This window comes from Neofelis nebulosa, chromosome 6, assembly GCF_028018385.1.
Source record: "Neofelis nebulosa isolate mNeoNeb1 chromosome 6, mNeoNeb1.pri, whole genome shotgun sequence".
Lineage (NCBI taxonomy): Eukaryota > Metazoa > Chordata > Mammalia > Carnivora > Felidae > Neofelis > Neofelis nebulosa.
In genome coordinates this window covers 110,820,034-110,847,248 of record NC_080787.1, presented here as the reverse complement: position 1 = coordinate 110,847,248, position 27,215 = coordinate 110,820,034, and the positions used below count along the sequence as shown (strand labels likewise).

At 38.4% G+C, this 27,215-nt stretch overlaps 2 protein-coding genes across 5 annotated transcripts in view; one reads left to right on the top strand and one right to left on the bottom strand.

Annotated features, from left to right (window-relative positions):
• Positions 1-27,215, top strand: part of MCM9 (minichromosome maintenance 9 homologous recombination repair factor) — a 111,927-nt gene that overhangs the window by 18,112 nt on the left and 66,600 nt on the right. For 3 of the 4 annotated variants that reach the window (XM_058735103.1, XM_058735104.1, XM_058735105.1), the window contains 3 exons: positions 1,667-1,867; positions 5,506-5,631; positions 7,068-7,187. In XM_058735103.1, the coding sequence (XP_058591086.1) occupies positions 1,667-1,867; positions 5,506-5,631; positions 7,068-7,187 (447 nt within the window). The remainder of the gene's footprint in view (positions 1-1,666; positions 1,868-5,505; positions 5,632-7,067; positions 7,188-27,215) is intronic. The other variant, XM_058735102.1, reaches the window with a different exon arrangement.
• On the bottom strand, positions 10,887-23,259 carry ASF1A (anti-silencing function 1A histone chaperone). Its single transcript, XM_058735106.1, has 4 exons — positions 22,854-23,259; positions 17,163-17,278; positions 12,533-12,709; positions 10,887-11,285 (listed from the first exon to the last, which is right to left on the bottom strand). The coding sequence occupies exons 1-4, from the start codon at positions 22,960-22,962 to the stop codon at positions 11,073-11,075; spliced, it is 615 nt and encodes a 204-aa protein (XP_058591089.1). The 5' UTR covers positions 22,963-23,259; the 3' UTR covers positions 10,887-11,072.

The window sequence follows — 27,215 nt, the reverse complement described above, 5'->3', positions numbered from 1 at the left end:
ATTCCACATTTTCCACATTGTCACTGCTTAGTGAAATCAGGTTACTTACGGGTGCGGTATCTAAAAGTTAAGTTCCTTGTTTGACTAATTTAGAAATAACCTAAGCATAATCTATTAAAATGACCACAGTAAAGGACTGTTCCAAGTGCTCAAAGTTGCCCCAGTCATTTTCATCTAAAAATTGAGGGCAGACAGTATAGTAAATGATCGTTTTTTGACTGGGTTTGAAAAACATCCAAGCCGTGGTTTAGGAAGGCTCTTGAAAACGTGTTTTCACCATTTATTATGAAGTTGCCTTTGGCTAGAAATATGCTCTCTATTCTGTAATTGCTGCTACCAGTTCCATGCATTTAGCATTTACAGAACATTTTTCTTCAGAAAATCAAAAGCTCTGCAGATTACACATTGAAATTTAGAGAGTAAAAGGCATTTTGCATGAGCAAATACCGTATATTTGACACAGACTTAGATATGAAGACTTGCCAGTTAGTTCAGAGACACTATTTGTTGAGCAAGTTATAAATACCACCAGATTGGTTTGGGGTATGTCCAACATCTTATATTCAACAAGATTTTGAGGACTAGGATTATCTTCTATTCTTCTGGTCCCCTTTTCTCCAGTACCAGAATACTGAATTCCAACCATTCATTCATGTATACCTGTTAATTGATGCATTGAATTGTATGTAATAATCCAGATGTCAGTGTTTGGAGAATGTGCCTATAAACTACCCAAGGCCTGTTAGGAATATCTGTAAAAGTTTAATATTCTTCTCACCAGGAATGGGAGAGTTTCCTCAGGTGGGAAGGAACCAACCAAGAAGGAATAAGCAGGGTTGTATCTTGTGTTTTCATAGTTTAGGGAAAAGGGCTTTGAAGTGTAACAGTAATTTCCTCATTTCTTAGTTCGTTCTTTTTTTAAGTCAGTAAGTAAAATATTAATTAATATGGTAAGTAAAAATTAGTATCTAGGAAATTAAAGCTAGTGTCAGTTATCACAAGATTGTCTCCTTTCCTGACACCAGATTGATGATAGTTTCACCTTTTAGCTGCAGTTCCCACCTGTTCTTTAAATGAGAACTATATGGTTAGGGATTCTGAGAAGATGAACATTTTGCCCAATATAATGATGAATAAATCATCCAGTAAACTGTTTTCCCAGTGAAGGGTAATAATTTGGTGTGATTATTATGTAGCAGATTCACAAAAAGAAAAATGCTCACTTTAGCTTTTAGCTGTGCAGATACAAGTGCCTGTAAAAAAAAAAAAAAAAAAAGAAAAGAAAGAAAGAAAAAAGTACGAAATCTGTGGTGTTCTTTTGGCTTCAAATTGTTTTCTGGACGAGTGTTTACCACTCTAAACTTGGTAGGAAAGTGGTTTATTTCTTTCTCTTTTTAAAAAATTTTTATTTATATTGAAAGAGAGTGGGGGAAAAGAGAACATCCTAAGCAGGCTTTATGCTCAGCAGGGGCTCAATACAGTGCTAGAACTCGGGACTGTGAGATCGTGACCTAAGCCAAAATCAAAAGTTGGTCGGACACTTAACCAACTGAGAGTGGTTAACCCAAGAGTGGTTTATTTCTTATTTCTGGTTGTCATGCAAGTCTGTGCCCAGCAAGCAGTGTGGTACTACTGGACTTTGCTGCTACGTGGTGCTCTTTCCTAGGTGATGACCTCACTATTTATGGAGTCGTAATGCAACGGTGGAAGCCCTTCCAGCAAGATGTACGCTGTGAAGTGGAGATAGTCCTGAAAGCCAATTATGTCCAAGTAAATAATGAGCAGTCTACAGGGATCATCATGGATGAGGAGGTCCAAAAGGAATTTGAAGATTTTTGGGAATCCTATAAGAGTGATCCCTTTGCAGGTTTGTGATTAAGGGTATAAAGCTGATAATTATTAATGGCATTTCATTCAGTAGTTAAATATAAAGTCTGTGGTCAGGAGGCAGCCTTACATGCTGCATAACTCAATGGGTGAATTCAAAGGGTAGTAGCATTCGTCAGTACTTCTAGCTATAATTTCCCTTTGAGCTCTTTTCTCATGTAGTCTTTTCTATTTAGAGATCTTCCTGGAAAATCAAGGCTGAGTTAATTACAAAAAATTTTCCGTTTCTATTCTTTCAGACATCTCTTATACTGCCAGTTTTCTCCCTTTTTCACCAAATACACAGTTCCTCCTTAAGTAGGCAAAACTCACTTTATTATGAACCCTCATCTTAATAAAGCCTTATTTCTTTTCTGATGTACCTCAGATAATTAAGACAACTTCATGCTATTTTAGCTGAAGATTTTTAAATATGCATTAAGTAGAAAGAGATGATGAGAGATAGAAAGATGCAAAAATAAGCTTTGTCATCACTGTAAACACTTATGACTGTGACGTTAAAATATAATTACATAGACTAAAACATCACACAAGCCTTTGGGTTCATAGAGTATTTTTTATTTAAAAATTCCAAAAGTATAAAACACCAATTAAACCTTCAAATGTCTGTTTGCATTCTTCCTTGGAGGCATCTTCTGAGAAAAATAAACTGAAGCCAGTGATAGACTATTTCTAATAAACTTCACCTCAAATCTCATACATATTGATTACTTTATTCTTAAGTCACATACTGGACAGATACCATTTCACAAAATAGAATTCTTATTTGCCTAACTTTAGGCAGTTTGCTTTTGTTTTGTGGGATGATTTTTTTTTTTGCTTCTGCATATAGCATGTAATGTAGTGGCTCCTGATCATTCTTTTACTGGATCTGTACAGAAAGAACTTAAATTCTCCACATTGTGGCTTTAGGAAGCAAGCCCTATAAGAAGTATTTTTAAATGAATTTTTTAAATTTGAAATGGTTTCTTAGGACCAGGTCCTTAAAAAATCCGTAACTCTTTCTTGGACCACAGTCATTTCTTATTAATCGCAGTGCCACAGCTCAGCTCTTCCTGTAACAGTGAAGGAAGGGCATCATACAGCGCTCTATAACCAGACCATGAGAAGTGATTTGTGCTGGTGATTAAAAAGAGTCTATTTCAATCAGAAGGTTATGGATATACAATTTATTTACTAGATAAGAGGAAGAAGTAAATATAATGACCTTGTGAGAACGGAAGACAGAAAATGAGGCAACATTTTTTTTTAGTCTGAATGGATTCTGCTTAGTTTCCTAAGTACCAGTACACTGTATTTTACCATTTCAAAGTGTATGTGTGCTAGTTGAGGGCATGAAGAGAGGGAAGTGTATCCAGAAGGGTATCTTCATTTTGCTAGTCTAAAGCCAAAGATTCCCTCGGAGGTGGATCTGCTTCATTAAGACCTCATACTGTGGGTATGGTCTAGGAGGAGCTGAAGGCTTTATTCTAGTCTATAGTAACTTCAGGGATCCTCAGAGCCTGGTGCTTAGATGCTGGGTAGAAACCAAGATATAGGGATTGGGGTCTCTGGGGCCCAAGCTGAGGTGACTCCGTTATCTTAGATCTAAGAGGTTCTCTTCATCAGGGTAATGGAGAGCCATACCACAAGAGTGGGGTAATTGGCTGTAGACACACTATTAACATGGTCTAGAACCAGAAATTTGGGAGGGAGATAGGTTTGCGGGTAGTATTCACTCTAATCAATTTTCTTCCATGATTCAGCCATGGGAGCATCTATTGCCATGATTCAAGGAACTTCAGGCAACAAATTTAAGGGAATCGTTCTTTCCCTTTATTTTTCTCTGGTACTTCAGACCTGCCTTTATAGTATACCTTTTGTGTTAACTACATTGTGAGGAAATCTTGAGATCAGAAATAAGCACAAATAATACAGGTAATATAATAGTTTAACAGTTAAGTGTGTCAGGCGTTGTTTGCTCTGTGTGCTATACACTTGCTGATTCCTTTGATCCTCAACACTTCTATGAGATACCATTATCATCTCCATTTTACAGGTAAGGAATAGAAGCAGAGAGGTTAAGAAACTTGCCCAGGTCAGATGGGTAGTAAGTAATAGCACTGGGATGTGAATCCAGGCATTTGACCCCAGAGCCTGTGCTCCTCACCACTGGGATAGGTTTTGCATCAGCACATCAATCACCGAATCCACATTTATTCAGAAGTGGCACTTTAGGTTTTGGTGTAGGAGTCTCCCAGGTCAGTTTGCCTGCTCCGAAACCTACCTGTTGGGGCTATTTCTTCTTCCTTTGTATGTGTAATCTTTGGATTCTGGTCAGAATTTACCTATATGCTGTAAGGTCTTGTTTGCTTAGATCTCAAACCTTTCTTCATCTTTTTTCTCTGGGTTTTCTACCTCAGGAAAGGGAGGAATTCCCTCTAGCAGTTAATGAGCCCCCTTCCAGGATTTACTAATTCTGTTTTCTGATCCCCATTTTACTAAAAGGTTTTCTTTCTTCACCATTCCTGCCATGCCAGGTCATATCACCCTACCTTAATTGCCACTGGATCAATTTTGATATGTTACAAAAAGCGGCCTTTGTGTATAGGGCCATAAATTGTGGAGGAAGCCCCTTTCCTCTCCCTTCATGCTTTGGCAGAAAAGCTTCGGGAACTGGAATAATCAGCTAAAGGAGTACTTACACAATTATTTTCCTCGTCTACCTCTGAAACATGAGTACAAACATGGAAATCCTGAAACATACATATTAGCTCCAGCCTGTATACATACAGCGTACCATCACGATAGTGAATTCCACACAAGACAAGCTGAGGACAAGCTTGTTAGGATGTCATAGGTTCTGAGAGCCCCTGCTGGTTGATTATGCCAGTCATCAAATAACATACCTACTTTACTTATAGGTGGGATAGGCAGATTCTCAGATTTGGTGTTTTGACATTTCTCAAAACAGAAACTCAAATGTGATATTCTTTTATTTAAAGCACATGATCAGGAGAATCCAAGACTTCCGGCTTGAGTTGCTAGAATTATAGTTTATAATGATCTTTTAAATACTCTGATATCCTTATTCTAGGTAAAACAGACTTTACCAAACTTTTCAGAGTAAATGCTGAATTGACTTCTAGGGTGGATTGATTTTACTTCTCTTACACCTCTGCAGAAGCTCCATGAGCCCCAGGTACTTCTTGTATTTAAAGATTACTGGCTCCTACAATCTGACTTCTTGTTTGAGTTCAAGTACCTTCATTTTATTTAGGCAGTGGAGTAGTTTTACTCAAATTACACAGAAAGTGTAGTCGTATTTTAAAGGGATAATGTTGGCTTAATAAGGGAGTAAAGGAGATTCCTTTCTGTCCCTTGCAAAGTATGACAAATTTATGGAAACTTAAGCTATGAAAATAAAAAGGAATGAAAAGCAGACTTTTCATATCATGGCATTAGTAAAAGAAGGCATTTTACAACCAAGTCAAAGTTATTCACTCCTTTTAGGCATTTGGAAATGGTCCTCATGGATCATTTTAGATGGCAGAGTATGTTCATAGGAAGTTGGAAGGGAAATTTCAGATGGGGCTTCTTGAAAACTGTTGGTAATACTGATCTTACTGCCTTTCCTAGGAAGGAATGAAATATTGGCCAGCTTGTGCCCTCAAGTTTTTGGGATGTATCTAGTGAAGCTTGCTGTGGCCATGGTGCTGGCTGGTGGGATTCAAAGGACTGATGCTACAGGAACACGGGTCAGAGGTTAGTACCTACTTAAAACGGAGAAATATTAATACATAACAAGGTGAGAAGCTAGAATTTTTCTTTGAATAAAAATTGCTTGTTGAGCTTTATTTTCTAACCATAATCTTTCAACCCTAATGACAGTCAGTTGTCTGACTATCTAATACTTCGTCGCCAGTATCTGTATATCAAAAGGTAATTTCTAGAATTCCAAAGACTAAAAGAAATCTTTTAAGTTTTTTTGATGAATATATATTTTGCTCTAACCTATAAGGGTGCCACAAAATAAAATCTTTACATTTTGATTACTGTGTTTTCATTGGATCCCCAGTCTTTCTTCAAGAGGAAAAGATTAGAAATAATGCTTTTTAATATCTCCAAGTCAGTGTCTCTCCATCTGTGACTGTCAGTGTGTTTCTCTCAGACTGCTGCTTACAATCATCTGCCTGCTGGTTCCCCTTCTGCCGGTAGGTAGCAAATGTGCAGTCTGCCCTGAGGTGCTGCTGGAAGTCACACGTTCAAGCAAAGATTACTCTAAGTATATAATTATGTTCAAATGGCAAAAAGCTCTTTTGCAGCTAACACATTTAACTGACCTGAATCTGGCATAGAGTAGGTGTATTATGGCCCTCACATAGGCCACATGAGAGTCATAATAACCAAAGACTAAAAGGACATTGTTCATATATAAGGCCATTAATAAGAATTCTAAAATCACATGGTACAATATAGGATAGTATAATAACGTGTGTATGTATTCTATGTTTTGATCACCTATTTGCAAGGCACTCTGCTAAATGTGGAGCTTAAATAGGGAGTTTCCTATTAATATATTTAGGAAACACTTGAATATTTCTGAATAAATTTTTTTGATCACTGAGACAGTACATACCACAGGGTAGTCACATATTCATTTATGTTACATTTGAAAATAAGTACTTTGAGATATTAAGTTATTAAAATTTTCATTAAAGGAAAACATCTTCACTTAACTGTTGTAATCATAAGTGATACTTATAAAGCACTTATAAAGTCTTGAACACTTAAAAATACTTAAATAAAAATGGAATAAAATACCTGTATGGCTTGTATGGAAAGATTTAATCGAGTAGTTTGTTATTTAAAAATAGATTAAATAAAATCAGCAGCTTTAGAAGCCAAAAATGTCTTAAATGTCAAACATACGCCTAAACATCTGGAAATAGCACAAAGTCTATTAATTTAGATATTAAATGTCACATTCAGAAATCACTTAAAGATTGTTATTTTATGATAGTTAACCTAATTTTTAAGGATATCTAGTTAAATCCTTCCTTAAATGACCTTAAGTATACAGCAAAAACATAAAATACAAATCACGATGGCATTCCAAGTGGGCCATTTTCCTTTTGATTAATTATACTTATTCATGGGTTCTTTCATAGAAATTTAAAACTTTATTAACTTTTTTCTAGGTGAATCTCATCTTTTATTGGTTGGGGATCCTGGCACAGGGAAATCTCAATTCCTCAAGTATGCAGCAAAGATTACACCGAGATCTGTGCTCACAACAGGGATTGGATCTACTAGTGCAGGTATTTTACTTGACAATTTCAATTAGTTTAACCTTATTACAGATGCTAACACAGTGGGTTTTTTCTTATGAAAAAGTACCTTAAGTAGGATAAATTTCAAGCTAATTCTTGAGTTACTGCCCAAAATGGAAATATGTAGCAGTACTTTTGTAGCTCTGAGAAGATATTTTAAAAGCTCCACCTTCACTTAAAGTTATTTTCCTAAAATTCATCCCATATATCTTTTTGCATCTGAGTTTTGAAAGATCCTATTTGATTGGGGGGAAAAAAAACACAACGTTGAGATAAATGGGAGAAATCTCACTTTACAAAAGTAGATCAGTGGCATAGAGCTTGAGGCATTTTTGTGCTCTTAGATCTCATGGGCAACAGTAGCTCCTACTGAAAATTCTTAGGTAGGAAATTTGTCTTAATATGTGGAAAGCATACTTTCATCATTACAACATGGAGCTTCACTCATGTTAAAATGATTCTTCAACAAGTACATACAAAAGTTTTTTCACATAGAATGTCAAGATTTGATTATAAAGTAACTTTAGGAAAAATTTTTTAAAATGTTTTGATGCCATTTTGTATTTTATACTGTTTTGATTTAGGAAATAGCTTTCCTGTCCTTCTGTTATAGGCTCTTGGTTTCACATATTTTACAATATTATTTGCTACCTGTTAAGGGAAGCCTAATGTCCATGGTCTGTGCTGAAATTTCTTAGGAGAAATTATACTATAAAACTTATCATAAAGCAGCAAAAGCTGTTTTAATGGTCCTACATAATGAGAGCCCCATTCTAAGGGGCTCTCAGATATTGAAATATAACTGATTAGTACATTAAGCATTGATGAGAAGGGATCTGTAAATTGAGAGGCATAAACAAGGTGCAGCATACTGGAAAGGGTAGTAAGCAAGAATATATAAAGAACACTTTATGTGCATTTAAAACTTCCTATGACCTGGTGTTCTAGAATCCTGTATAAAATGATATCAATAACAAACAAATAAAAGTGTTTGCCAAGTAATTATGTGGAATGTTTCCTAAGTTAATTGTATAGAGTACCAAGAAATGAGTCCAAGCTATCTGCTAGGCTACTAGTAATTTCAGAATATTTGGACAGTTTTCAAGTGAATGGCTGCTGATTCACACTACACTAGCACTTTTCCCTCTTTTATTATTATTTTTTTTAATATTTGTTTATTTTTGAGAGGGAGAGAGAGAGCACACAAGTGAAAGCGGGAGGGGCAGAGAGACAGGGAGACACAGAATCCGAAGCAGGCTCCAGGCTCTGAGCTGTCAGCACAGAGCCCGAAGCGGGGCTCGAACTCAGGAACCCACGAGATCACAAACTGAGCCTAAGTCAGCCGCTTGACCGACTGAGCCACCCAGGCACCCCTCCCTCTTTTTTTAAATGTAAAGATCATAATCCAAATATGACAGAAGAGACAGGTATAGGGAATATGAATTTTAGAACTATAGGAAAGTTACTGCTACTTCTCATCTACTCAAAGGGCCCGATTAGCCTTTCTTCAAACTGTGTATTGCAACCACTTAGAGTCATAAATGCCAAGTTCAGTGAGTAAAAACCAGCACTTTAAAAAATGAAATACAATAAAAGGTACCAGAATATATTGCACACATAAAGATGCACTATAAGGGTGCACTGTCATGAAAATTACTATAAAAACTTGCATTACAGGGTCATACTTTGTTTTTTAACTATGGATTACAGTGAAAAGTTTTGAAAACCGCTGCCATAGACTTTCTTGGTAAAACCAGAAACCCAAATCTTAAACCAGAGGATAAGACCACATGGAAGTTTATAGAAGGTTATAAATGAACAAATGCATGCATGCTCCTCAGATTTCCTGAATGTTTTCTCAGTTCAAATGATATCCTCACTCCCTCCAATCTATTTGCCTCTCTCTTCTGTGGTATAGGTAATTTGTTCCTGTGTATATTCTCATGACAGAGCTATTTACTGTGATCAAAAAGGAGAGAAACTGTTCCAAACATTTTAGGTATAATTCAGATAGTGTCTATAAATGAGGCTAAACAGGGGAAAAATAAAACCCACATGCTATAGCTTCTTAGCTCCTAATGTTTGCATTCTAAGTATTACAGAATCATAAAAATTTTAAGTAAGAGATCATAGTTTTTAAGTCTTAACCTTCTGTGAAAATTAGCTGTTTACAAATTGATGTAAAAACCTAACCCTTGGTGTCAATACAAAATCAATCATTATAATTAGAATAAAAACTCAGCAGCAAATTGCTTCATTTGGTTATTTGGCTTATATATGCTTTATTTCTAACAAGCACATATCTTTTTCCTGTTATATTAATCACTGAGCTCTTTGTTGGAAATTTTTACTTTTATTTTCATTTTAATTATTTTAACATATTCTTAAATTTAATTGCAATTAGACAAAAATGAAATTTTCTTCATATAGTTTTAACAGTTGGATGTATTTTAAGTCTATGAACTAGTTAGTGGACAGTATTTTAATCACCTGGTATATTAAATTTCAAAATTTAACATTTAGCAAAATTTTGCTTCACAAATTCACTTTTTTAGAATGACAGGAAATATATACAACTTAGAATCCATATTCAGACAAATGCCCTTTTCCCTTCCTCAAAATAAAAGCTTTAAAAAGTGCAGTATAAAAGTTTTAGATATGAAGGCACTGCATAACTCTGCATCATATGGCTAATGTCTTGCTTAGCAGCAAGAGTAATGAGAATATTCTACACTTAATTTAATGGAGCATAAGAAACTTTGAGGAAGGACCTAGCTTTCATCAAAGAAAAAGAACCCTTTGGCCCACTTAGTGGATTCCTTTCCAAGATTGCTTTTAAAAAAACTTAACTGGAAAGGCTATCTAGAATATGTCAACCACAAATATGCCTTATCTTATTCTGCATGAGTGTCCAGGGATATGGAGAAGAGTACCACATGTGTGAAAATATATATATTTCCAAAATAGTGACTTATCTCTTACGATAAAGCTAAATACACCTTCCCAAATACACTGTTTTTATATAAATGCTGCCAACAACAGATGATCTATCAAATCAGTTTTGAAAATTTCATAGCATTTCTATAAATCTAATGAAAACATCTAAGTCATTATAATATCCTGTTCTTAAACTTAGGGAGTTTGTATCTGCTCTTGACATGTTGAATTCAATGGGTAATAATGATGCATCATTCAAGGAATATTCTGATGTCCTAAACTGTTAGAAAACAAAAACCAGAGCCAGAGGACCTTATAAACAATTAACCACATTTGTTGTCATCTTAGAAACCAAACTGAATGCTATCTAACATTCCATGTAATAGCAGCCATAAGAGGCTTCAAGGTGGCCTGGAAAATCAGGTCCTGAAGTTCTTGGTAGCATATACTTGACTTCAAATCCCTTCTTTAAGGATATGACAAAAAAAAAAAATGGAAATTTGCCCCTTACATTAAACCAAACTATCACAGGAAGAAACATTTTACTTGAAGTTTGTTCTCTTGAAGGCCAGTAAAATAGTGGTCCAAAGATTATTGTCCAAAAGGCTAAGAAAGCTTTACAGCCTGGTCTAATGATTTATATTTTTTCTTTATAAGTGCTTTAATTACATATAGAGGAGAAGAAAATAATATATATGTTTTAATCAGATTAGTTTCAGAACAAATAAAATAACACATTAGAGAAAAAAATTACTTAAAAATAGTTGTATTTATATTCCACAATTTGCTCAAATACTGGTTTTCTTATAAACTTTCTACAGGATGTTTTTTAAACAAATTCTTCACATTGTGTCTTGACTATGTACTTACGGAATTTCAGGGAAATAGTTCTGTATGTTTTTATAGCTTAATTTGTACTAAAGGGATGGCAGATGGTCACATGCAGTCCATGTGGGATTCTAACATGACATTTAGTGAGTTTTCTGACGTGGACCATCCCTTTGATGCTGAAGGTAATGCATCTGTTGAAAGAAGTGATTGTAGATTTGGATTACTGCTCTCTGCATCTTCCAGTTTTTCTGTGTTGTCTTCCCAATTAATGTGGAATCTTGTAACTCTGGGATTAGATGCCAAAATGTTCCTTTGAAGCTGAAGGAAGAAGGAAATATATAAATAGTAAACACTAAGAAAGTTAGATACTACATACAAATAGAAACTTAATAGAATGATTCTTTACCTTAGTACTCCTAAAGGGCCAAATTCATATACAAAGGCTAATTAAGTAAAGCACCTTAACCTAACACACAAGGACCAGGGCTACAGCAGACATTATTATTTTAGCTTAATGGAAACAGGATATGGAGAATCTGAGAGAATTCATCTAGATCTCTTATTAACCAATAAAATATCTAACCCCTTTATACTTGTTTCCTAAAAGGGAGAGAATCTCTTCTTTTTCTTGCAGATGAATTCTTCATAGAACGCTTTATCTCACAAACTAGTATGCTTTGTAGATTGATGTGGTATCTTCAGTAATATTTTCAAAGAAAATGAAAAATTTCTTCAAATATAATATCTCATTATTAGTGGTTTCCTACCTTTTAATTATTATGGTTCACTCTCAGAATCAGTATTCTAGTTTTTTCTCTTTTTGCTATACAAGGTGCCATATAAGTAACTAATACACGGAGTCAATGTAAGGTCCCATACCAGGATTAAGCATTCTGGCCTTATTACCAGAAAAAACATTCCACTTTACTCCCATGTAATTTTTCTTGCATGATCCAGCAGATGGGGTGTTGTGTTCAATCTCACATAAATGATCAGTTACTAAAACTGTTACAGTTCCCAAGAAAAATCATGAAATACTAAGTATTTCAGAGAATCTGTATTTCTGAATCACAGGTTTCAGATTCTCACTCAGAAGCCATTTTCCATAACCAGAAATATTTAAGACCTTTAGGTTAACCTCTAAGAATAGCAGATAAAGGAAAACCTACGTGTGTGTGTGTGTGTGCGCGCCAATTTTTGGAAGAGTTACAGACCAAGAATATCATTGAATAATCATGAATTTCTATGTTGTAAAGGCTGAAATGAAAAGAATTATGATGTGTGGGAAATGCCATGCAGAAGCTGTAAACAACTGTTTCTTACAGGAGGATTTTTTCAATTTTCTAAATCATCAGAGACTCTCAAGGTGCCTGACCAACATTAATTACTCATGATTCACTTGGAGGTAGGGTCTGAGGTCAAGTATGTGTAATGGAACAATTAGTTTGCCCAGTTAGCACAAAGACCTCAAATTTATTTTGTCTCAAAGGTATTTTCATAATATAGTATGAATTGGCACTTGCTTAATAGTAAAAGTAATGAAAGAGGAATAGTCAGAACATTACCTTAGAAAAGTCTGGTTTTACTGGCGGATTTTCCCTTAATTCTGTCTCAGTATATTCATTATTTACATAATAGCCAACTCTAATAAATTCTTGACCCCGATAGGTGCATGTAATTAGCACAACTGTTACACCTACTGCATCTGCATCTGGAATGAGTCCTGGATTAGGTGCATCAGCCTAGAATAATTTAAAAAGAAAAGAAACACACGTCACAAAGAGGCAAGCAAGACTGGAGTTTTAGTTACCTTGAGCATCATGAATTAAGGGTACAGCAACAAAAACTTAGGGACATCATACTGGGAAGGCAAATGTTCATTTTTAAGATTGACTTAAAGCCAGAAAATATAGTTCAAATATTTCTCCATGGTATACGTAATTACTCTGGGTACCTGAAAGCTTCACTACTTCTATAGGAAGATAAATCTAGCTACACTGTGTGGTAGTTCCTGAGGGATTGTGCAATATTCAATTATAAAACCTTTTATAAAATATAGCAAATAATTAAATCAGTAGTCTCATTGACTCTACCCTTTTCCAGTCATAATTTTCTTTTTGTTTTTGAGAGTGAGCACAAGTGGGGGAGGGGCAGAGGAAGCGAGCATCTTAAGCAGGCTTCATGCCCAGTACAGAGCCCGGTGCAGGGCTCAATCCCATGACCGTGACATCGTGGCCTGAGCTGAAATCAAGAGTCAGATGCTTAACCAACTGAGCCACCCAGGCACCCCTCCAGTCATAATCTTCAAACCTAAATTAGTAAATATTCAATGATCTCCACATAGCCTGTTGGCAGCAAATGTTTATTATACCAGTTTCTCTCTTATACCCAGGACACACAGCCACTCTCCCACCTGTCACAGATATTCTAATAGTAAATTAATATCAAATTGAAAATGGAATAGAAATAGCTATTCAGCAGATTCTCAAAAATATTAAACTGCTGTGAATGACTTTGATAGGCACTAAAATATAGTGTACTATTTAAACCACGCACACTGGAAATACAATGAAGGTAAAAATTGGTTTGAGCAGACATACTCAATGACCTTGTTTTAAATCCAGCTGCTGAATCTTGAGTGCAGAAGGTGAAGCAAGTGAGCTAGAGGAGGTGGACAGCATGAGCAAAGGCTAGGGCCCTGTGGCGCTACGTACGGCTGGAAGGAGTCATAGACTGATGGGCACTGACACAGACCTGAGGCAGCCATTCTGAATGGTAAATGGATAAAGATTGTCCCAGCAGATTAGCTTACTCTTGCCAGGACACTAACGAACATCCCTGAGCCTGGTGAACACTTCAGCCGTGGCCTTGGCTTGGGAAAACCCCTGTCCAGCATTCTCAATCAGGCTGTTTGAATTATCAAAGACCAATGATTATTGTATAGTTATTACATGTAGATGACACAAAAAAGCATAAAATATCTATCTAGTCTAAAACATCTATCTAGGCCGAAAAGTTAAGTCACCTTCTGCTTCCCTACCTCCCACATCCAGCCAGTCTAACACTTCTCATCTCTCAAGTCTCAGTTCGTGTCTTCATGTCTTCTCTGGAATCCTGTTGCAACTTTCTAACTGTTCTCCCCTAGCTCGCTTGCTATTTTGCACTGTTGCCAGCATTAGCTAGGCAAAGATCCATTCCTATCCCTTCACTAATTTTAAAAATTCCTGATGATTACTCCCATTTCTGAGAAAAAAATCCCTTCTTTAACTTCATTTATAAGGCCCTTCACAATTTGTCTCCAACCAACAGCTCATTCACATTCCCTTTATTTCCACACCTCTTACTCTTGTTCTAGAATCAGCGTTCTTTTAAATGTACTGGTAATCTTTCATGCCTCTGTGCTTTTCGTATACTGTTACCTTGGCCTGTAAGTCTCTTCCCTAACATCCTAAAAAATTCATCTAAGTTTGCATAAAATGTATCCTTTAGTGAAGCCCTTCCTAATTCAGAAGATAGAATTAATAGTACTGTTTTTGTACTTTATTACTTGACACAAATCCTCTTTAATGTATGTCCAATAATTTAAATGTGTTTATCTTTCAGTTGTTGCTGGGATTCTAAGCTTTGTTCTGGGCAGAAATCCTGTCCAGTTCATCTTTATAATTCCATGTCTGGCACAGCTCTGGGTGCACAGTATATGATTAGTATTTTGAAATTCCTGCATAACTCAATGCCTGACCTAAAGTAAATTTATGATCATTTTAGAGAGATATCAGCAGGGGTATGAAGGCCTGTCCTGAGAATATGCTGTTTGTCTTACAGGTCCTGTGTACCCCTACTGAGAGGGGTTAGGTTACTTCCAGGGTACCCAAAGAGCTTCTAATGTTCTGGAAGTTCGTGGAGAATGGGGAAACAGAGGTAGTTTAGTACTGCTATGGAAACTTTCCTCCCATAGTGCTTCCCATCCCCTCAGTAGATTGGTTCTAGCCATGTTTGTGTTTTAAAATTTGATTGCCAAAGAATTCAACTTGAGCAAATCCAAATTCAAGTAGAAAAACTCACAGTCCTCTCAGATCACTTAAGATGAAATAACAGAGGGGTGCCTCGGTGGCTCAGTTGAGCATTGGACTTCAGCTCAGGTCATGATCTCAGGGCTCCTGAGTTCAAGCCCTGCACCAGGCTCTCTGCTGTCAGCATGGAGCCCGCTTCGGATCCTTTGTTCCCCTCTCTCTCTGCACTTCTCCTGCTCATGCTCTCTCTCTCTCTCTCTCAAAAATAAATAAACAGTAAGAAAAAAAAGATGAAGTGATAGGTAGAGATTTTTAACGTCAACCAGCAGTAGTACACAGATGTCTGGACATCTTCCTGCCAGCCTTTGACACACTCATAAGAAAGGCATGTTTATTCATGGCAGACCAGGGGAATACTATGTAGTTTGTTTAAAACACAAAACAAAAACTGTAGGTTAGTCCCCTTTTTGCTGATAATGGTGAATTTTTTTTAAATACACAGGGTGACAGTCTGATTTACATTGCATGGTGCTCTTTCTCTGTCCTTTTTGGCAATATGAACACTGATACCAAGGTAAAACTACTGGAAAATCACTGGAGGGAAATATCTTTGAATATATTTTTCACTCCAGCCAAAAGCTTAACAGTGTTCTTAACAACATAAACACACAGAAAAGATCATTTAAGGGTTTGTTTCAAAGCCAAAAGATTTATTTGCAGGTTTTATAGTAGCATAAAAAGGTCTACCAGTACAAATCAATCCAGGTTTCTTAACCACATCATGAATTATCATCAGTGAATTATGGGTTTTCCAAGCTTATGGGTCAAAGCAAATACTTCTTTGTGTAATAATTTCAAGAACTTAAGACACAAGTGTGTTACAAGCAATGGGGCAGGATGTGAAGCAGTCTGTCAACTGCAGTGCCTCTCCCTACCCATGTCTTTCACCAAGGTTATGCACTCACATGACTCAGGTCAACAGCACTTTTAATGAATAGATATGAACTAATATATTTGAGCTTTTCTTAACCATTTGTTTAGATACAGTAAATTATTTGTTGCTTTTTAATAAAAAGCACTAAGGAGACTACAATTCTGATTCTGTATTTAGGAGAAGGGAAGGATAGGTAGCAACTCTATAGATACCATGTTTATGATACATGATTCATAGCCCAGATTCATGGCCCATATCAGATGGGATTATCTGACCAACACTATTCATTTAAATTGAAAATGAAAAAAAAAGGGGGGGGGGGACATCAGGGGTAGAAAGAGTTAATGTCCTTCTGGATGAGGTCTTTTCAGTGGGTTCTACATTAACTGATGGGACTCTGCTGTGTATAAATACCTGTAAGAAAATTAATAGTTTTCTTTTTGAAACCTATGAGTAGTTACTCTTTGGACTATTGTAAATATCTCCCTGTAATAAGCATGGATAATTGGGAAATGACTGAATAGTTTTAAACAACAATTTAACATAGATTAAAAGAAGTAACACTTTGAATACAGAAGACAGTGTCTGAAGCCTTGGTACAGACCCAAATACTGTCAGTGGTATCTGAGAACATAATTTGTATTGGAATTTCCCCTCACAAATAATAAACACAGTAGTAGATTTGTAACAGTAATTCTCCATAAAATGTGTAGACTAGATGCTTTAGTAAAACACTGGACTTTAATTCCAATGATCCAAGATTATGCAGATCTCTCTAGTAGCATACCTAACTAACCTAGCTCAATCATGGAGTGTGCTGAAATAAAGTTGTTTCTGTGGTCAGTACTCCTAGTGGCTGAAACCAGAAACCAAGATGCATATTATTAACTATACCAGTTAGTAGTATGCATTCAACCCCTGTACTGGCTGCTGGACAGCCACAGGTCTGATACTGTCAGACTGTCCACAGGAAGAGCCCCGAGTTAACCACAACGTGTGCCATGACACAGTATAAGCTTTACTGCATGCTGTGCACACTCTGGAGTAAACATCACATTAACCTCTCAGCACACAAAGTCAAGAGGTGGCATTCCTTTATGCTACAGAGGCTGCCTAAAACACAATAGAAGCAGATAAAAAGTGAGTGCAGCAGAAGCAGAGTGATTTAACCCAAAAGGAAACAAGTGAGGACCATGAGATATATAGTTTAGAAACGTATTTGGCATACATATTTACCAAGAACAATCTTACCTGAAATACAAACATATGCCTTCCTGCAGGAACAGGGCCCACTAAAACAGAGTCTAAAACTTGATCGTATTCTTCACTTTCTGCAGAGCCCACATAGATAATTTTCCATTCCAAGTCTAGGGTTAAAAACCAAAACATTATTTCATATTCAGTAATTACATTATGAGATGATATCAAAGACCCTATTTTAATGTCCACTTAAGCCAATTATTGGTTGCTGAAATTGACTTCTCACAGCAGAAAGTCCAAAAAGGCACTGAACTGCTCCTTATAAAATTCTTACATTTCTTAACAGAGTTTCTCAAAATGTTCTTTTGTGAAACACTAGTTCCTGGGCAGGGCTCCTCATAAACAAACCAACATGGCCAAAAACTTGGGAAATGCTACAACCTTGTCTTAAGGATTCATAAATAAAGCACACTGGCAGAGTGTTCGGGAACTTCCTTCGGTCAAGAACACCGGTAACGTTAATTCAGCATTTCCCAAGTTTATTTGGCTATGGAATCCCTCCCCACTTTTTTTTTGTATGTTATCTCTTAACAACCTACTTAAACACTTTGGAAGGGCTGCCCCATACTATATTGCACAGATCCAAATCACCAAAGAACTCCAAAATGGAAAAGTTATTAACAAACTTCCCTTGTGGCTTAGAAGGGGCTTCAGCTCATCAACTGTCAAAGGGACCAGTCAGGGTTTTTCCTCATGGTCCCTCTTCATGTCATATATTCTTTAAATTGGGAAGAGGAAACCAAGGATCCTTGTGCCACTTTATACAACAGACTATATACAGTGGGAACAAGCATCAGGAGGAATAAGACACGCTGAAGTGCAACCCAAGACATTTTCTGTAATTCAACTGTTACATGTAATTCAGCTTTTATTGAGCACCTTCTACAGTGTGCTCTGCAGCAAGAACCCAGAGGTGGGTAAAATGACTGCTTTTTCAAAGGAGCTTCCTGCTTAGTAGGGGGAAGAAGACAGCTCTGCAAATACAGATTACCCGAGCCCTCCTGGTCCTGAGGGTGTTTAGCACAGTGCGGCCCACCCTTGGATTCACTTCGCTGCGACTACAGCACTCCCAGAGGGGTGTTTCTAGGTCACTGAGAATCTAGTTCTACTAAGTCAGCACTTTCTGAGGACCTATTATGTAAGTCATGGCTCTCTTCTAGACCACTTACATTTCTGTCTTCTAGCACATTTCCAGATGCAGGGTCCTGCATCTGACATCTCACGAGATCATCTATTTGTTGATAAAGATTAAAAGAGGAAAGAAGCAATATGAGTATCTAGCTAGAAGGAACAGCAAGTATCTGCTGAAGAAGCAACGAGGCTGGGCTGGTGCAGACTGAATAAAGGGGAAAATAACTGACCCTTAGCTTGGGTGTGAGGGGCATGGCCAGATTATGTAAAGTTTTTGGTTTTGTTTTTTATTTTTGACAGAGTGTGAGCAAGGGGGGGGAGAGAGAAAGAGAGGGTGATGAAGAATCTGAAGCAGGCTCCAGGCTTTGAACTGTCAGCAGAGCCCAACGCAGGGCTCAAACCTATGAGCCGTGAGATCACGATGTGAGCCGAAGTCTGACTCTTAACCAACTGAGCCACCCAGGTGCCCCAGATTATGCAAAGTTTTAAAGGTCATCGTAAAGATTTTTGGCTTTTACGCTGAGTGGCACAGGAAGCTATTGGGAGGGTTCTGACTACAGGAATAACATGATCCACTTTTCATTTTAGAAGGATCATTTTGGCTCCTGTGTTCAGTATGGATTGTGAGATTGTGAGGGTCAAGAAACAGGGTACTTTAACAACTGAGGCAAGAAATTATGGTAGCTTGGACCACATGTAGCCATAGGGATGAGAGCAAGGACACTCTGGATAAATCTTGAAGATAAAGGCAGCAAGAATCCTTTTTTGCAGGGGGTAGGGGATGAAATCAAACAGGAATTTCTTTTGGACATGTTAAATTTGAGATATCTACTAGATAGATACCTAATAAAATTACAAAATTAGTGCCTAGTGACATAGGAAACCCAAAAGCCAAGTGGAGAAACTTTTAAGAAAGGGGTATAAAAGCTATTAAACTTAGTCAAGTGTGAGTAAGACTGGGAACTCTCACACGAAGGTTTTCATATTTTGTTCATTTTGTATGTGTTTATTTGTACTAATACATATAGTGCTCTTGGCCTCCTAATTGGTAGAAAGTTGGCATTTGTAGTCTGGCATGAAAACATAGTCAGAATTTATAAACTTATTTTGTAAAATACCTACTATGTGCTGCGCATTGGTCTTACCAATTTCACACCTGTTATTTAAATCTCAACAGCTTTATCATATGGATTTAATTATACTATTATGCAAACAAGAAAGTTGAGGCCCTGAGAGGCTAAGTAATGTACCCAAATTCACACAGCTAGCAAACTCAGGAATCAGAACCTACACTATGTCTCTGCAACTCCAAAGCCTGGGCTCTTTCCAAAACCAAAACTAGGAAGATGCATTCTTCCATTTCTGCTCTCAAATGAATAGTGGAATAAAGGAAATTAATTGGGGGGGGGGGAGGGGGGAGATGGGTGAGACCAGAGGCTATAGGAAGATGATCTACCCTTAAGGAGCACAGGCTGTAACTCAGGGAACACCTGTACCTTGATTTCTATCTGATGGAATCCTTGCTATAGCTACTGAGTTTAAAATGCTCAGTACTTATTTATAAATTATCATCAATTGTTTTATTCTTACTATTTTTTTTAACTCTGCTTTCATTTTCCTGTCCCTTGTATTTGAAGGAGGAAGGGATAGAGTCAGATGCACAGGTTATCTGCTGAAGTAGTTTAATCATTTAAAAAGTTAACTGTTTCATCTAATCATGGAAATCCCGGCCTGCAAGTATCTGCATTTATGGTTGGGAGTGAGGGAAGTAACCAAGTGAATTTTAAACTAATTACACTGCTTGGGACGATCTGTGATCTAGTGGAAGGTATGTAATCTTTGGGAATTAGAACAAGCCTGAAGTTTAAAAGCATGAAACACCATATTCAATTCTGGTACATTGTAAGTATTCAACTAATAGTAGCTAGAATTATTGGTACTGACCAACTTAAAAAAAAAAAAGAAAGAAAGAAAGCTCCATTCAGTAGAGAAAGAATCAGTAGTCCACAGAGGGCATAACAAAGATTAGCAGGAAGGTCAATCAAAACGTGTACAGACTTGGGACCACCAGATCAAACACATCCTGGGTCTCCTAATCAAATTAAAGTATGAAAAATGGTGGCCAACATCTGGTGTGGGACTTGAGACAAAATTATGAAGTGAAAATTTCCCTTCAGAATATTCTGTAGTTTCATTTTAAGAATAGATTTTTTTAGAGATCTGCAATATAAAAGTATGGAACCTGTAAGAAGCTTTTGCTAAGTAAGCTCAGTTTCCTTAATCCACATAGCCTCTAGGTGGAGTACACAAGCATGGCACCTTTTTGAAAGATTCCTTTGCAGCTTTCAGTATGACTCAGCTTAAGCTCTTTTTAAAAATGCTAAATAACCAGTCTTAGTGCTCTGGGATAAAGTGTACAAGTGGAAGTAAGCGTATTGTTGACACTAGTATCCTAAAAACTCTGATGTCCTTCAGCTGAGTTCTGATTAGGTCCCAGGTAAAAATGGAACGTAATTCTGCTTCCATGAATGGTGAGTTTCAACCATCCAATGTCAAAGCCCTGTAACATCATGAATCATCTATCACCCTTGTCCAAAACTGGCTCTTAAAATGGAAGGCATCACTTGAGAAATACCTGTACTTTGAATAACTTAAGCTTAAAATGCTATAGTATAAGTTGGAATGGATTGATCAATGGTTTCTCTTGCATTCGCCAATTTTTATATACAATTGGCAAAAAAAGGAAAGATTACCAACTGGTTGGATAAGAAAAATTGGCCTGGTAGTTAAATGGTGACAGTAGCACTCTGGGAAAGTAATCAAATGGTTTCAGAGTAGTAAGAAAAATCCCCTTTAATTTTATTATCAGTGATCTATTAGAAGTTAGTTTATTTTAATAAATGAATCGTCTTTCAAAATGGGACCTACATATTATATATGTGCATATATGCTTTATATATTCATTAATACTTACTGAAGAGCACAGATTAAAGTGTTATAATTACAGGAGATGGTGGAAAGCAATGAGTACAGAGGACTGTTACTTTATATACGCCTGTACAACTTTTAAAAAGTTTATTACAATGAGCATGTATTGCTTTTATAATTTGAAAACCTAACACCCTACATAAAATACATTTTGTGGATATTAAAAACTAATTTTTAAAGTGAAATTGCTTTATATGCCATTATTTGCATAATTTTAAATGCATTTCGCTAAATATACTTGTAAGTTCAAATAAGTATGTCCTGTTTAATTGTAAAATGACCATTGATGAAGCTAATTTTTTTTTTTCAAATTTTGAAAAGTCAAGCACTGGGTTATTTTAATAAAATTTACGAGCAAATATAAAAAAAAAAAAGCCTTGACAAGTTTTAGCTTCCTAAATATTTGTTACTGCATATAATAAAAATATTTTTGGAGACCTTAATACAGACTTAGAAAAAAGTAGTAAAAATTTTTGCATTGCCATTAGAACTTTACCTTTTATTTCCTGGCCCACTTTTGTATTTTATGCTCAGGGTGTTTGGATGAGTTATTTTAATTAGATTTCAACACGTTCTTGAAGAAAGTCTTTCAGACTACTGAGAAGCCAGTGATTTTAAGTCCTGGGAATTATTTAAGTGTTTTACTTATTTTTGATCTTGGGTTAAATGTAACTTTATAGCTTAGCAATATTTTTCTTCTGAGCGAGAGGAGAGAAGGTTTCAGTCATTACGGAACAGGAGTCCACGCCGGTCGGGGCGAGCCTGCGCGCCAGCATCCCCGGGTGCCCCGAGCATCCCGGGCGCGGGCCGGGGAGTGCCGCCGGGGAGCACCCGCGGTCCCCGGGGAGCGCCGGCGCCCGGCCCGCTGCGCCGAGGGGCCGAGCCTGCGCCCGCCTCCCCCGCTGGTTGGTCCAGGGAGCCAGAAATCAGCGCGAGGACAGCCTCGCTCTCCTCCCCGGGGCGGCCGGGCACGGCCACCCTGGAGAGTAGGGCAACTCCAGCGTAAGCTCTAAAAATGGATTTGCCTCTCGCTCGGGGGCAGGAAGGTGGGCAGGCGGGGCGCCGTGTTCGTCACCCGCGGCGCGGAGAGGAGGCGTAGTGACGCCGGGGTCGGTGGCCCAATTCTCTACTCTTGGTAAGATGGCTCCGCTGCTAACTCGCCGGCGCGACCACACACATGCCTCTCCCTTCCCAGCCTTCGTGCCGGGGCCGCGGAGGCCGTTCCCGGCGCGGGGCCAGCCCGGGGCGACCCCCGGCCGGCGCCGCGGGCGCGAGTGCGGGTCTAGCGAACCTCCCGCCCGCCAGACAAAGCTGACAACATGGCTACCTCCGCTCGAACAAGTTCCTCGCAAGTTGAGCCACGGCAGGCGCCCCGGCTGCGGCCGAACGCCGCGCGCGCCTCGGCGGCCGTCGTCCATCAACTTCAAGTTTCCCTCCGCAGAGCCGAGCCTGCCGCCCGTCCGGCGCCGAGCACCGGCCGCCCGCGCGAGGCCGGGCCCGGGAAACTTTCAACGTCTGCAGCCCGCAACTGACAGCCCGGCGGCGGGCGGGCGCCCGACTCACCTTCAGACAGGTCCTCGATGCACTCGAAGGTGATCTCGAACTGGAACGGGTTGTAGAAAGGAGAAGGGTTATCCAGCACCACTACATTGTTCACCTGAACCTTTGCCATATTTTGAAAAAAACACAAACAATGGGAACGGGGCTTGTTGCGGCACAATAAAGTCCAGCGCGCGGCCGCTCGGGAGAGCGCAGACCCCCGCCCCGGCGCCTGCCCGACGTCGTGCAGCGGCGACTTGAGAAACTTTTTTTTCCTCTTTTTATTTACACGGGAGCACTCCACAGTGTTTTGCAGCTTTCCTATTTCACTAAACTACAGCCCATTCTGCTCTGATAACTAGCAGCGTTGCCCGCGATTGGCTGCACCCAAGCTCTGACCCTCCTCCTCCAGCGAGGGCCTCGGCGGTGAGCAAGATGGGCTCCCGCTCCCGGAATGGACTCGGAAACTTTAACTGCGGCTCCACCTGCTGGTGTGGATTAGGACAAAGGCGGAGAACAAAGTGAGTGGAATACGGGCTGGGAGGCCCGCGCGGAGGCCGCCGCCGGCGGCGGGGGGGAGGGGCGGCGCTGGCCCCGCCCCCGGCCCGGCGGCTCCCGCGCCTCACGTCGGGCGTGGCCGCGGCGGGGCGGGGCGGGGGTCGGAGGAGGCGTGGCCGCGGCGGGGAGGCGTGCTCGCGGCCGGCGAGGCGGCGGGAGGGCGCGATTCTGGGCGACGCCCGCCCCTCGGGTTTGCTTCGTGTGGTTTTTGGGTATTTTTTTTTCTCTTTTAACTCTCTTTTAACATCAGTCCAACTGCTGTGCAGTCTCTCTACTGAATTTAATAGATGTGATTTGGTTGTCTACACTCGGTTAGATTCAGCTTCCTACGTACTGGGTACATTTGGGGTAGAAAGGGTTGGTTGCGGTGGAAATAAATTGTATTTTATAGACCCAGTGCCAGCTCGAACGGAGCAAAGCCATTTTGGAAATCTAGTTCTTGGTCAATATCTGCGTTTGGGCACTACAGCGCCGTTAGTTAAATAGACACAAAATGAAGGGCAAAGAGAGAGGCTTTTCCACGCATACTTTGCATGAAAAATCTAAATAGGTAATATTTGGGCTGCACCTGAGTCGTCTTCCCGTTCTAATCTGGAAAACCCCAGAATAAGAAAAAGATTACCAACGATGTGATCAGTTACACCCGTTTTCTGCCGTTTCGTGAGCATAACAGGAACATAAAAAGAGAAAATGGAAGTGTCAGGAAACCAAAGGGCAAAAAATATGATAGGAAAGGGAAAGGAAGAGTAAAGAAGACAGCGGCATACCAGGGCATGTGATTTTCAAAAAATTTATGACCCAAACCGCTAGTAAATAAAAATTTGTGGCACCACAAACAAGTTTTGAGGAGTCGGCTTGATTCGTCGGCATTCGTGTGGATTCATTTCTGCTGTTTAACTACCACTGTGGGGAAAGGGAGAGCTTTTAACACGTTTGTGGGGTTGTTGAACAATTTCTGTTTACCTAGTAAGAGTGCCATAATGATTTATTACCTGCTGTTCATATACCATCAGTTTTTTCCTTAAGTGTTTCGAGTGAAACCACTGATCTTGACTAATTAAATTCAGAAAAGTATTACTTCTTAAGTATCATCTGTGCTGAAAGAGTTGTTTCTTAGTATAGTGCCCAGGATTTTGAGTTCTCATTCTTTGGGCATTTTTCATACTAAATAGATTGCTGTTGATGAGGCTTCTTTATCTGATAGATAGTCTTTTGAAAGTTAATATGGAAAAGGTAATACCAGGCCTCCCCATATTTAGAAAAACTGGAGCAGGGGTTTCTCATTTTATTGTTAATGGATTAAACAGTAAAATAGGATCTACCAGAAAAGGCTTCCTCAAGCCCAGTTGTTTGTGTATGTTACACTAGGAGCCTTAGTGTGGTGATAGATGCAAATTACTGTGACTGATAAACTATATTCTCTGTTCACTCTATTAGTGCTGGTCTTAACACTAGTCAAGATAAAGTGTCAATTGCTATATGCTGTTAGGATACACTAGATATGTAAGATAAATGGCCATAGAAGATTAAAACATGAGTCCTTTGAGAATGGTATATGCAATTTTCTGATTATTGCAGGCTCTCTTAAGAGGAGATTCTAATTCACTTGCTTTATAAAAATGACATTATAAGCTTGGTAAAATAAAGTGTATTTTGCAGTCTGACCATAGGTGTGTCATAATAAGGTATACCTTATACCATAAAACTTGCTTTTGGTGGATATGCAGCATCAAGAACTGAAGAGATCTACCTGGATACCACTAGTTTGACTTATTTTCTTTAAAACTGTTTGTTTAACATGTCATGTACAACAGTATTTAAGGGGAAAGTGACCTTCTTTAATAGGCCACTGGAAACCGCAAATAGTGGCTCGAGGCCTCTCATGTTGTGTGTCCTGCCTTAACTCTTTTACTATTGCCTTTCATAAACATTAAAGAGCCTTTGAGCATCTTTTCCAATAGTTTCCTTCTTCACCTTTTACAGTACTTTACAGGAAAGGCCAAAGGGGTTCCCAGACGTGCCCTAGCATATTTCTAAATAAGCTGGTGTTTCACAGAGGGAAAAAAAAAATTCTAAAAGCATCACTCTAGTTTCAGAGACAATCTATAAGATTGCTGGACAACTTTTTGGTGACTCTCAAGCAGCTGATCATATTGTAACAGATGGGTCACCATGAGTATCTTCATTTATTAAGTACCAAAGGGGGCCCACTTGATGCTTGGAGGGCTGCAAAGAATATAATCCCCAAAATTGCTTCCCTCCGTGTAAATTCCCTCTGTATGGAGGAAGGATGGCTGAAGGAGATTGTTTGGACTCTAAGATCAATGAAGACTAAACTAGTGCCAAGGACAGAGATAAATGAACCTAGTTAGATATTGTTATAGGCTGAATTGTGCCCCCCCCCATTCATATGTTGAAGCACTAACTCTCCAGTACCTAGGATATGACTTTATTTAGTGATAGGGCCTTTAAAGAGGTGGTTAAGTTAAATGAATTCCTGAAAGTGGGCCCTAATCCAATCTAAATGGTATCCCAGAGGAGGGAATTTGGACATGAAAAGAGACAAAGGGCACACATACACAGAGAAAAGACCATGTGAGAATACAGCAAGAAGGCAACCACTTGCAATCCAAGAAGAAAGGCTTTCAAAGAAACCAACCCTGCGGACACCTTAATCTTGTACTTCTAGCCTCCAGAACCGTGAGAAAATTATTTACATTGCTTAAGCTACCCAGACTGGTATTTTGTCATGGCAGCCCTTGCAAACTAATACAGCTATAATTTTTTGTCCACATAATTAGGCTTATTTGACAATCTGAGTTTCTTTAATCCAATTATTGGTCTGTTATCACACCTTTCTGTGGTGTAAAATGAAGTGGTCATTTAGCCATGCCAGTAGGCTGTGGTGGGGTGTGGAGTGGTTCCTGTAGCTACTCAGAGAAGTACCTATTGGTGTTGGGCATATAGCTTAAAATCTGAAGGGACAAGATGCAGCTTGCCTCCTGTACAGACGGCTTCTAAAAATCTTAAGCTTGATGTTAAATTGAAGACACACACAAAACAAGATGAAAGAGTGAATTAAAATGAACTGGTATTAGATTGAATTAACTGAAAATATATTGAATTAAAATGTATTATAACTAAGATATAAATCAAGTCTTAGCTCCTGCCTGCTGCGGAAGTTATAGGAATGGAAGTGCTAACCTCTTGCCTTTGTTCAAATCCTGGATTTCCACCTGGGGTAATTACATTAGTCCTGTGTTTAACACTCTCTAAAGAGATATTGTCCCCATCTTTTAAAAAAAGTTCTAATTTAAGGCTTGTCGTAGTATGCTCTTTAGTTAGTTTAAAGGGCTCCTTATTATTTATTAGTTATAGAATGTCAAAATTTAATAATAGTTTTAGATAAGATTTTGTGTATAATTGTAGAATGTTGAGATTTGCTAGAGTTGATATTTCTAAAAGGAATAAATTCTACTGTAATGATTTTAATAATTTATCATATAGAGAGCATTTATTATGTGAAATTATTGTGCTCAGCTCTGTGGAGTATTCAAAGATGAAACATACATGGGCATAATCCTCATAGACTTTATTGGCAGGAAAGATAACTGTGTAATCAAGTCTGTATGGTACAGAATAGAAAGTGTTATGTAACTTTAACCAGTTATTGTTAAAGTTCTGTGGGAGGCAAAATATGGTATCAAAATAAAGGCTGTGTGTGTGTGTGCCCATGTGTATAGTATGTGTACGTATATTTGGTATGATATATATATGGTATGTATGTATATCTATATATGGTATGATGCTTTACCATTTGCTTTTTTT